This window comes from Bison bison, unplaced genomic scaffold (assembly GCF_000754665.1).
Source record: "Bison bison bison isolate TAMUID 2011002044 unplaced genomic scaffold, Bison_UMD1.0 scf7180017864105, whole genome shotgun sequence".
In the NCBI taxonomy this organism is placed as follows: Eukaryota; Metazoa; Chordata; class Mammalia; order Artiodactyla; family Bovidae; genus Bison; species Bison bison.
This window is the reverse complement of record NW_011494677.1, coordinates 9995059-10007602: the sequence shown is the minus strand read 5'-3', so window position 1 is coordinate 10007602 and position 12544 is coordinate 9995059. Positions and strand designations below refer to the sequence as shown.

Below are 12544 nucleotides of genomic sequence, written 5' to 3'. Positions count from 1 at the left end.
GCAAGAAGGATTAAAAGCCTGTCCCACCAGGCTTGTTCCTCCTCAAAATGGAGAGGTCAGCTGTCTCTTGACAGTGAAGGAGCCCCCAGGTCCAGCCCCAGGAGGCAGGGGACAGTAACTGATGCACTTGAACACAAGAAAATGTTCAGGATGGAAGCAGAGCGGTGATTCAAAGATCATTTTCTCAGGTCCACTGGGTCAGCAGAAGCAAAGAATTTCCTAAAAGCACCTCCACCCCCTTGACTTTCAAGGAGTTCAAATTTACATCCCTTCATTGGATGGGTACAGATCCCGGGCTCTGGGCTGCCCTGGATGACCAGGCTGACCACATTCAGCTCACTCTTTCCTCCACTGAACCCGTGCATACAACTCACACTATCCTGGGCCAGGCAGAGTGAACTCACTGAATATTTCCAGGAAATGACCCTCCTCTGGGAGGTGGCCGAGGGCACAGGACTTCTCAAGCCACAGGGCTGCCAGTCAGGACTGCCAGCTGCACGGCAGGGGAGCGGGAGGCGGGGGGGGGGTGAGACCTACCTTCACGGCGTAGGTGCTGCCGGGGTCCTCGGAGCAGGTGGCGCAATAGTAAATGGCATCCCCCGAGTCACAGCAGGGCTTGTTACAGGTCAGCTTGAACAGGGACCAGTTATTCTCGCTGAAGTGCAGCTCCTTCTTCTGGCCACCCATGAAGAGGTCCTCGCACCTGGCCACGAGGCGGACCAGGGACTGGGCGTAGAGCCCCCCCAGCTTGGCGTAGGTGCCCTCTTTGCTGCTGATGCTGTTCAGGAGGCTGTGGAGCTGTAGCTGAGTGCTGCCTGCCGAGGCCTGGCTGGACACGCTCAGCTGAGAGGACGAGGCGGAGGAGACCCCTTTGCCCTGCAGGCCTTTGCTGCCCCCCAGCCCCAGCACAGGGCCGCGGTGGCCACTGCCTTTGGAAGTTTTCTCCAGCGGCTCGGAAGCGGAGAAGACGTGCTGGTGGCGGCCGCCAGGGCCTGAGGCGTAGCTGAAGTGGGAGTCCTCATGGGCACAGACGTTAGTCTCCGAGTGGCTGAGGTTCAGCTTGGGACTTGCTGTTCTGGGTTTGGGGGAGCCCTGGGTCCAGAAGAAGCCATCGGGGGAAGAGGCCGCCCGACTCACGAGCTTCTTCTGGGGAAGAGGCGGGGGCTGCAGGGGGTCGCCGGGGGACACATCCTCGGTGGAGCCTGAAGGGAAGGGGACGGGGGCAAAGAGCTTCTTCCTGCTGTTGGTGGGCGAGTGAGCTGGCTCAGATGACGGACCTGAGAGAGAGAAACAGAAATTCTAGGCTAGAAATCCATGCTGCCCAGTTCCAGGGTCCTGTGGGTTTTTTTCCCCATCAAAGTAATTTATTTTATATTGTTTTTATCTATTTCTTGAAGAGACAACATATGCATATGAACAAATTAAAGTGCAAAAAAGGTATACAATGCCAATGAGTCTTCCTCCTATCCTGTCCCTCAGCATCCAGTCCCTCTAATCAAAAGGACACCACTGCTGGCAATTTCTCACGCATCCTTCTGCAGATCCGCCAAACAACCAAAACAAACACACACGCAACATACACACGTTTACACAAAGGAGAGCAAATGGTGCCCACTGATCTCAACATTCCTTTTCTTCATTTGCCACACTACGGATTGGAGACAGTCCGCATCAGATGATGTCCAGGTGTATTTCATTCTTTTTAACGGGTGCCCCATAGCTTAAAGCTCAACATTCAGAAAACGAAGATCATGGCATCTGGTCCCATCACTTCATGGGAAATAGATGGGGAAACAGTGGAAACAGCGTCAGACTTTATTTTGGGGGGCTCCAAAATCACTACAGATGATGACTGCAGCCATGAACTTAAAAGACGCTTACTCCTTGGAAGGAAAGTTATGACCAACCTAGATAGCATATTCAAAAGCAGAGACATTACTTTGCCAACAAAGGTCCATCTAGTCAAGGCTATGGTTTTTCCTGTGGTCATATATGGATGTGAGAGTTGGACTGTGAAGAAGGCTGAGTGCTGAAGAATTGATGCTTTTGAACTGTGGTGTTGGAGAAGACTCTTGAGAGTCCCTTGGACTGCAAGGAGATCCAACCAGTCCATTCTGAAGGAGATCAGCCCTGGGATTTCTTTGGAAGGAGAGATGCTAAAGCTGAAACTCCAGTACTTTGGCCACCTCATGCGAAGAGTTGACTCATTGGAAAAGACTCTAATGCTGGGAGGGATTGGGGGCAGGAGGAGAAGGGGACGACAGAGGATGAGATGGCTGGATGGCATCACTGACTTGATGGACGTGAGTCTGAGTGAACTCTGGGAGTTGGTGATGAACCGGGAGGCCTGGTGTGCTGCGATTCATGGGGTCGCAAAGAGTCAGACACGACTGAGCGACTGATCTGATCATACTATATCATTGTATGCAAGTATCATAATTTATTTAACCAGCTCCCGCTGGATGGCTACTTAGGTTGCTTCTAATATGTGGCAAACAATGTTGGAACAGCAACAACAAACGTGAACATGTGTGGCTTGGCTGGATTTTTTCAAAAAGTCAGTTTATAGAGGGTAGTGTTTAGCTGCAATATAATGCCTCCTTTTTAGTGTATAATTCTATGAGTTTTGACAAACTGATGGCCTGGGGGACAGGGCAGGCCCACAGACATTTTAGAAGGCAAACAATGGTGGTGGTGGTTTAGTCATTAAGCTGTGTGCATCTCTTACGACCCCATGGACTGTAGCCCACCAGGCTCCTCTGTCCATGGAATTTTCCACGCAAGAATGCTGGAGTGGGTTGCCATTTTCTTCTCTGGGGATCTTCCCAACCCAGGGATTGAACACGAGTCTCCTCCATTGTGGGCAGATTTTTTTTTTTTTTTAACCTCTGAGCCACCAGGGAAGCCCAGAGGGCAAAGGAAGGTGATTTTATAGAAGAAGCAGCAGAAAAGTGAGTGGTTCCTAGACCCCTGAGTTCCCAGAGTGGTGCACATGGATACTGATATGATTCTGGGAAAGTTCCGTCACTGCCCCAGGTCTCCACAGAGCACAGGTACATCCAGAAACATCACAGAAGGTGAGATGGATGGCCAGGCTAGATAGAGCGAAGACTGCACTTCATCTTTGTATCACTGCATGAAATGGAGAACTCACAGTGAAACAAGAGTTCAAGTAAAAAAACATTTAAGAAAAGGTACTGACATTGGAGACAAGGAAGTGCCAACTGAAATAATACTAATTTATTTCATCCTAAGAACTGATTCAAAGACGTACCCACTATTTTAATAAAAGCTTTTAGAGGGATTAAAAGAAACCCATTAACTTTATCCATATGTGGTAAAATGCATGCTATTTTCCTGAAGGTTAAAATGTGAAAGAAACAGGGGTCTCAGATTTAAGGAAAGGGACAGTTATGATGTGCACCCATCATTTTCAGCAGGCCCCCAACCTCCAGGATCTAATGGCTGATGACCTGAGGTGAAGCTGATGTAATAATAATAAAGTGCACAATAACTATAATTTGCTTGAATCATCCCCAAACCATCTCACCCCCCGCCACCCACAGTCTGTGGAAAAACTGTCCTGCAGGAAACCAGTCCCTGGTGCCAGAAAAGTTGTGCATGTCCCCTCCTAAGGGCAGGGCACGCATTACCTCTCTGAGCCCCTCTCCTCTCAGCAGGACGACTAGCATGGAGGATGCACAACAAACCCAGAGGCCTGAGACACGTGGAGAGAGGCCCCACAGGAAGGCCACTGTTAGTTCTGCGTCACTTCACTCAAGGCCTTTGTAGGGCTGCTTGCGCATATGTGATAGCTGTTCATGCCTGAGTCTCTCTGCTTTCTCCAGCCGAAGTGGGACAGAAGTGGCCGGCACCAAGCCTCTCATATCCCACATGGGGCAGGGCGCGGGGTGGGGGGTGGTTTCCTTACTTAAGATGCTTCTCCATAGGCAAGAGACAGCAAGGTGGACGACCACGTCCTCAGGTGTTGATATCCGTGCCCCAGCCTCACTGACCAGCATCAGTGAGCGACAGCACAGCAAGCCCAGTGCGAAGCCCCCAGAAGGACAGAATTAGTACACGCAGCTCATTGCACCCAGGAGCTGGGAACCAGGTTCAGGCAGAGAGTATTATCAACACTCAGAAGATAAGGGTGGGGGAGGAGTGGAGTGTGATCAGAATTCCAGTCAATCAGCCCTGATGTTCACTGGAAGGACGGATGCTGAGGGTGAAACTCTAATACTTTGGCCACCTGATGCGAAGAGCCAACTCATTAGAAAAGACCCCAGTGCTGGGAAAGATTGAGGGCAGGAGAAGAAAGGGATGACAGAGGATGAGATGGTTGGATGGCATCACCGACTCAGTGGACATGAGTTTGAGCAAACTCTGGGAGATGGTGAAGGACAGGGAAGCCTGGCGTGCTGCAGTCAGTCCATAGGGTCAAGCGACTGGACAACAACAGCCAGTAACAGGGACACCCTGCCTATGACTCCTGCTCCCCAGTTCAACTGGCCGGGGAGGTCGGTGACAAATCAGCTTGTGGACTAGTCCCCTCTTTTAGCTTCATGCTTATACCCACCCCCTTATTTGGTGTGCTTGTCTTGCCTTCCTTGTAGGGCTCTCACCACATCCCTTTCTGCCTCTACCCTGACCTGAGGGTGCACAGAGAGATGTCAGCTGTCAATCTTACTCAGCTGAGTTTCCTCATTTAAAACTGACCAGACTGCATCCCCACAAAGGCCCCTTCCAAAACTAATAGTCTACAATTTCAGCCACTCTTTCCATTTTCAACAGCTCCTCATGTGTATTCTGACTCAAAGCTGCCCCTGAAAGAAAATACCTCTATACTGATGGTTATCTGGCTTCCTCTGTTCCTCTAGCTCTAGCTCTCATATGCTGTGGCTGGAAAACTTTTCAGTCTTTAAGAATAGCAGGAATCTTAAAAAAAAAAAATAAAAATATAATATATATATATATAAAATCAGCGACACTTCTTACCCTGGATTACCAAAGAAAACCAAGAGGTTGTGCTTAGCACAAAAAATAACAGTTGGAAGGAAGTGATTTTTTTCTCCTTTGCTCTGTAGGTGTTCCCTTGCTTTCTTGTGGGAACTGTGAGTCAGTGGCTTTGATGAGATCCATATCCTGCAACCTCTGAACTAAGTCTAGCCAGGAGTACTGGATATTAGAAGGAGGCGTGGCTTCAAGGATTAGTGTGTAGGCTGGTTCCTTTTTCTTTATTTCTTAGATGTTAAGTGTTTGTCACCCAACAAGCACCGCCTAAAGCACCGAGCAGTCAGATGATGGCACTGCACAGGGAGGCTCCCAGCCAGGCGCTTGCCCAGCGGATGGATAGGACTACATGACACAGACCTCATCCAGTGAAGTGAGGCTCACTGGAAATGTGCCCTTTCCCTGTATAACTGGGCATTACATATGTGTGTGTGTGTGTGTGTGTGTGCATGCTAACTCCCTTCAGGCGTGTCTGACTCTTTGTGACCCTATGGTCTGTAGCCTGCCAGGCTCCTCCATCCACGGGATTCTCCAGGAAAGAATATTGGAGTGGGATGCCATGCCCTCCTCCTGGGGATCTTCCCGACCCAGGGATCAAACCTGTGTCTCTACATCTCCTGCATTGGCAGGTGGGTTCTTTATCACCACCTCCACCTGGGAAGCCCTTTACATACACATTTGGTAGTTTGGTAACAGGCACCCCACCTTCTGTCCTGAGGCATTCTTAATCCACGCTTCAGACATGGATCCATGACTGATGAGAAGACCGTAATTCTCTCTGATGGCTCCCAGGTACCATAGGACTAAATAAATAACATCTCAGCTGTTAATATTCTTAGGGCTTCTCAGAAAGAGATGTCCATGTGTGACGCTTCTCAATGAAACTGTGATTTCTCCACCTCAAGATAGGCAGTAGCCGTCTTCTATGGAATCACAGGGAGCCCCCGAAAGCCCACTCTGGCTCTGTCATGCTCTTGACTCTTCCGTGCGGCACCTCCTCAGAAACATGGCTGTGACCTTGCAGAGGCTAGACTCTTGCTATGTGCAGCAGCTGCCACCCTCTGCATTTAGAAGAGCCAGAAAGAAGAGGGGACAAACATGCCTTGACACCTAAAATAGTCTCCAAACTCCCAGGCAAGCCACTGGTTTAGAAAAATGTGCCTAAAAAAATCATGAAACACTTTGGCCAACAGCCCATGTTCTCAGGACTTGGATCCAAGGGTGCACGAGACAGAGTCAAATATATCCTGGGGTTTTAGGCCGGTGTTAGGTCATTCTGTTTCCAAATTCTGGCTTACAATTAAGGGTATAAAAAGGGTAAGAATGGAAAATACTTTCCTGGGAAGTCTGCCTACATCACAGTTACATCATTGGTAGTTTTTTAAAAAATGACTTTGTGTACTAATAGGGCCAGAGAGCTATAATCCCCATTTCCTAAGTTTTTCCTTTCAATTTTCAATTCTGCATATCAAGCCGGTAGCTAGACATAGAGCAGGACAGATCCGCATCTCTTTAGTGCCTGTGCTTCAGAGAAAAGTGTTTCCCCGGAGGAAACTAACTATCACATGCTGCGCGAAGGTGAACTCATTTGGTGCCATCCTATTGAGAAAGCAGAGAAGAGCAACCAGGATTTCAACCGTCCGGAAAAAGAGCTTAACTCCTATGCAGAAACGCAGGCCAAAAGTTCAACCCCAGCACTGTGAGGTTTTCTTATTATAGAGTCCTCTCTTCTGGCTGGGTTTTAATAGGTACTTTCATTGTTCTCTACAGCCAAAATGAGAGCTGGGCTTCAGGAGGAAGTGGTCAGTCCAGTTTTGAAACGTATAAATAAGCCCGTGTGGCTCCCTCGGCGCCTGGCTCTGCCCTCTGACGGCGGATGTAAAGGGCTGAATGGCACAGACCTTGACAGCAGGGAGGCCAGAGCAAACGTGGGGACGAAGGGCAGGGTCCCAGCTAAGAGCCCCCCAGCCCAGCTCCAAACTTTAGCTTTGGCATCTGACTGTTCTCCACCTTGTAAAGGAAAGTAAATGGAATTTTCTTTTGTTCGAAACACTGAGCATTTTGTGGATCTTTTTTTAAAATGAGGCTAAGAGGAAATGACTGGTTGGCTGGAAATAACTGTATATATTAATCCATTCATTCACTCAGTATTTCCTGAGGACCTACTACAGGCAAGGCAGAGGGAACAAAGTAGATGGAGAAACCTCGTCCGCACCATGGCCTGCTTCAATCCCTACATGTTCAAGGTGAGAAAACTGAAGCCATCGGTGGAGGCCAGCATCACACAGGAAGTGGTGGTCTTACAGATTTTGGCCAAAACCCCTTCTCCCCACCCCCAGAAGATGTTAAGGGTCAGGGTGGAGGGTATGTTTTAGACTCACAGAGAGTAATTTTTTCCTCCAAAGGAAAACTGTACAAGCTCTTGTTTGGTTCCACAATCAAAAAAGACTAAGCTCTATTTTTGTTGTTGTTGTTGTTGTTAAAGGAAGCCATATGGCATTCCTTCAAGAGGAATGCTTACTTTTTCAAGAAGGCAAACGTGGTCTGAAAATGGAAACACATTATTAGCATTTTACAATTGTATGGAAAATGCGGCATTTGTGAGATGTCTCTCTGGACTGCTTAAGCACCCCAAGAAACAGTGATCAACTGTGGTCACTGCGATCAACAGTGATCAACTGTCAGTAGGCCACTGACACGCAAAATGGGGAAGCACTGTCTGTCTGGAAAACAGGCTCATGGAAACTATTTCATGTCTACAGCCCGTGTGTGCTTCCAGAGTCATGATTTTTCCCATTATAACACAATCATTAAGGGTTTGCTTCCAAATTAACAGTAAAATTAAATGTTCACGGTACTTTTGCATGCCGCTGATGGAAGCATAAATTGACATTTTTAGAGGTTAATTTGGTAACATCTATTTTAAAATGCATATGTGTTTTGACATATCAATTCCACTTCTAAGAAGTTATCTTACAGATATGCTCACCAAATTATCTCAGTGTATGTCCCAGGATGCTACTGTAGACTTGTAATGAAAGGAACCTACATATGCATTGACAAGAGGAGGGTTTAACTCATTCAGACAATGAAAAAATATGTACCATGAAAAGCAAATGAGGTTGACCTACAGGTTCTGACTTGAAGGACTTCAAGATACAGTAAGTACAAAAATGTGTAGAACTGAAGTTTATGATATTTGGAATATGGATATGAATTTGTGGGATGATATAGAAAAAATGTTCCAAGTGCAGGTGGGAGCTGGGATGGGAGTGTCTGAAGACTGGCTTTTCATTTTATATCTTTCTCCACTGTTTAGATTTGTATCATAGACATGTATGGACTTTACTGAAATAATAACATGTTTTTAAATTTAGTTTAAAGAGAATAGCTTAACCTAAGATGAAGCTTTAAGTGTGGTGATATTGTGAGGGCTCAGGCCACACTTACACTTAAAAATGGGTTATCTTTTCTTTAGGATAAGTTCTCCAATCTTTAGTAATAGATCTTTCAGAACAGAACCCATGACTCAGTCTATCTCCATGGAGGGCTGGGAGGAGAGATACAGTGTTAGAGCAAAACACGGATGGAATATATTAGACTGAACCCATCCATTTAGGATCAAGCATTCTAACAAGCCTGCTTAATTAACAGAAAACACACTATTTTTGGCTCAGAAGTTTTAGATATCTTTTTCAGGACCACCATTTTTTTTTTTTTTTTTTGCTTGCTTCATGTAGCTTGCAGGATCTCAGTTCCCTGAAACAGGGATTAAACCCAGGCCACAGCAAAGCCCAGAATCCTAACTACTACACCACTAGGGAACTCCCAGAACCACCTTTTTGAAAATACTGTTTCTTCTTACAGAGGCTCAGGTATTAGCCTGAGTGGGTGAGCAAGGGCTCAGCGAGGGCCAGGCTGAGGTCTGCTCTTTGTGGACTTACTGTCTCCCCTTGACAGGTGCGTCCCACCCCCTTCCTGGTTGACTTTTCCCTGTAGCACTTATCGCCATCTGACACACTGGCTACCTGAGTTCTTTATCTTCCTCACTGTCCGTGTCTCCTCACCAGAATGTGAGCTCTATAGAAGAAGGGACGTGGCACTTCTGTCCCTGCTGTGTCTTCAACATCTAAAATTGTACTCAATCCATAGTTGTGTGGGATTTCCCAGGTGGCTCAGTGGTAACGAATCTGCCTGCCAATGCATGAGATGCAGGAGACCCAGGTTAGATCCCTGGGTCAGGAAGATCTCCTGGGGAAGGAAATGGCAACTCCCTCCAGTATTCTTGCCTGGGAAATCCCATGGACAGAGGAGCTGGGCAGTCTACAGTCCGTGGGGTCACAGAGTCTGACACAACTGAGCAACCAAGCACATCGTGACTCCGTTAATGTCTATATTTTTAAAATCCTCTTGGCATTATTATTGAGAAATACAAGCCCACTACTGTCAAGATAGTTAATGAACTTTCTGTGCCTCTGGTTTGCCAGCGACAAAAATCAGAACAGAAACACTGCCTGGGTATATTTCTTCACAGGAGTTTATAGTCACTACTATCTGGTTACTTAGGCCTCTCGTCTATCCCTTGTGACCACATTTTCAGTTCAATGGGAGATGGGAGCCTGGCATCCATGATGTTTGTTTAACTGTGGAACTCTTAATTGAAATGTTATCCTACATCAAAAGGGAAAATTATCTTAATGCAATTATGAGGTTTGCAATATTTAAAAGTAACCATTTAAAAGCACACGAGTCTCCTGATGACCATTCCTCCCACCCCCATCCATCCATTCACTCCAGATGACCTTCCCCTTGGCAGCGTTCATAGATCTGTCCTTACACATGCAGTTTGTCCCTCCCTAACCAAGCATAAACCTGACAACTGCTTAGATGGATTTTTCCTTTCACCGAGTTGACCCACTGTTCAATGAAACTGCCCACATGGACAAATGGGATAACAGATGTGCTCAGAGGAGTAAGAAATGCGACATAAGCACAAAGAGCTGAATTAACATTGATACAAAATATTTTGTCAAGTTTAGACAAACTCGCTTTTTAAAAATGCAACAAAGTTACTGCTTGCAATTATGTTTATTTTTCTTATAAAATTAAAAACTTTTGCAGTGGGTGGGGCACAAAACCTGGATCTAAGAAAACTAACTTTCACCATGAACCCAGGTGAGTTTCCAGGAGGTTTCTAAAAACTGCTACTATGCTACATGCCCTGGAATGACTTTGTCCTCAACTCACTCAGGCTTGCTCATACCATAGACTCAGAATCCACAAAATGCGTCATTTTCATGAGTGAATTCTTACTGACAAAAATCAATAATCGAATGGTCTCTTTTGATTTTATATATAATATTAAAGAAGTCGATGCTACATTCTTGAATTAATTCTACCTCTCCTGTCTTGGTTCCCTGTTTCAGCTTCAACACTAGATGCCAAATAGTAACAAAAGGCACGATGGGTAAGTATTTCTGCTCCAAGGTAAAAGTGAGTAAGGATCCATGGGACGAAAAGCTCACCGTTCAGCAACAGATTGAAGCCAGCTGCCTTGGCTAATGATGAGTGGCTAAATGAAGGGTTTCTTACATTTCATGACTGGCGGTTCTGGATAGTCTCCAGATTAATGTTTAAAAGACATTAAAAAGGAGAAAAGAGAGAGAATTCCTGTGGTCTCTTGCCAGTTTCAAAGCAGGGTTCTGGGTACAGAGCCATACGTAGGAGCAGCAGATAGAAACTGGTTTGCTCTGACGAGCCAGAGTCTGGTTAAGAAGCTATTGGGTTGGCCAAAAAGTTTATTTAGGTTTTTCCATAACGTGTTACAGAAAAACTTGAACGAACTTTTTGGCCAATGCAATATATACCTTTTTGTTATTCCAGGAATCTAGATTCTGAGGGACATTTCCATTGACTAGCTCACAGTGAAAGGATAACCAGGAAAATGTATCCTTTTTAAAAAAATCAAAGCATAGCTAGTTTACAATGTCATCTCCGTGTCAGATGGACAAGTGTTCATCTTAATTCTAAAAGTCTGAGTTAGGTATCACCAACATACTGAGCGACTTCCCTCTCACTTTTCACTTTCATGCATTGGAGAAGGAAATGGCAACCCACTCCAGTGTTCTTGCCTGGAGAATCCCAGGGATGGGGGACCCTGGTGGGCTGGCGTCTATGGGGTCACACAGAGTCGGACATGACTGACGTGACTTAGCAGCAACATACTCATAAACCTCAAGTGGCTCCCTATTTCCAAACTCCACAGACTGGTTTGGAGAGCTCTGCACCAGCCAGCCCCCGGCCTCCCACCACCTCGTAGACTAGTGCCCCTCATTCGCTTCCACTGAAGTGTGTCAGGCTGGTCTCACCCTTTTGCCCTGTGCATCGCTAACCTTGTGCCTTTTTTCTCCTGAATTGATTCCCTAACCTGCAAAACCCCCTCTTCCTCCCATTACCTCCTCAAGTTTAACCACTCTTGACACAAGAGCTGAAGTCCCATCTCCTCAGGAAGCCTTCTCTGAACCCTCCACCAGCCCTCACTGATTCCTCTCTCTCTGGACGCTTTCATAAGCACTCTTGCTCTGAGCAGCCCAATTTGCTTGCTTACTCCATCCACCCACGGGTCAGGAATTTTAATCTTACCTTCCTGGCTAGACGGTAAGGGCCCGAGAGCAAACGTCATGATTTGCTGGTTCTGAAAACAAAAGTGCTGGAGCAGTTTAGTCCAGTTCTCACCAACACGAGCCGGTGGGTGGCAGATGGAAGACCCTCCCACGGAATCACTTACAATCCCAAGAGAGCAGGTCCCTGAGGACCAGCACAGGGTCTAATGGTTCACGTGCCCAGCCCAGCCCTCCACAAAATAATGTGCTTTGTAGAAATTTCTGCACAATTGAAGGGGGAAAGGAAAAAGACAGACACCCAGGATAACCTGCAGAGAAAGAAAATGTTCTTTTGCCACATCCTACCCAAATCAAGGCTAAGATATTTCCTGTTTTTAAGTCAGAGCTATCAGAAGTTTCCCATCAGAACACACCACAGACTGACTTCTATGCTTCTGTCTGAGTGGCACTAATCTTTTAGATAGAAAAATGTTGGTGACAATAAATTCACACTGGAACTTTCTACTCAAAAAATGCCTATGGAGAAGAAATATTTCCTTAGGACTGAGAGGGTCATGATAGCACACGTTCAAACCTATCGTGCTCGGGCAAGTCGATGAGAAATACAGGAGTCAACACACACACACACTCACACAAATGTTAAAGGCTGAAGGTTCTAATACTACCCATCAAAACTACAGGAAAGCAACAGTTTTTTTTTAGGAATACAGTCATCCCTCGTTTTCCCTGGGGGAATTGGTTCCAGGAATCCCCTGGGATACCAAAATCCATAGATGTTCAAGTGTCTTATACAAAACAGCAGCAGAGTACCGTCAGCCTGCTGTATCTGCAGGTTCGGCATCCATCGATTTAACCAAAGATTTAACCTTGGGAACCTGTTAGAATCTGTGAATTCAGAGCCTGCAGAT

At 46.3% G+C, this 12544-nt stretch overlaps 1 protein-coding gene across 1 annotated transcript in view; it reads right to left on the bottom strand.

Annotated features, from left to right (window-relative positions):
- LOC104987802 (tyrosine-protein kinase SgK223) overlaps positions 1–12544 on the bottom strand; it is a 46902-nt gene that overhangs the window by 6396 nt on the left and 27962 nt on the right. The window contains exon 6 of the mRNA XM_010838862.1: positions 538–1277. Within this exon, the coding sequence (XP_010837164.1) occupies positions 538–1277 (740 nt within the window). The remainder of the gene's footprint in view (positions 1–537; positions 1278–12544) is intronic.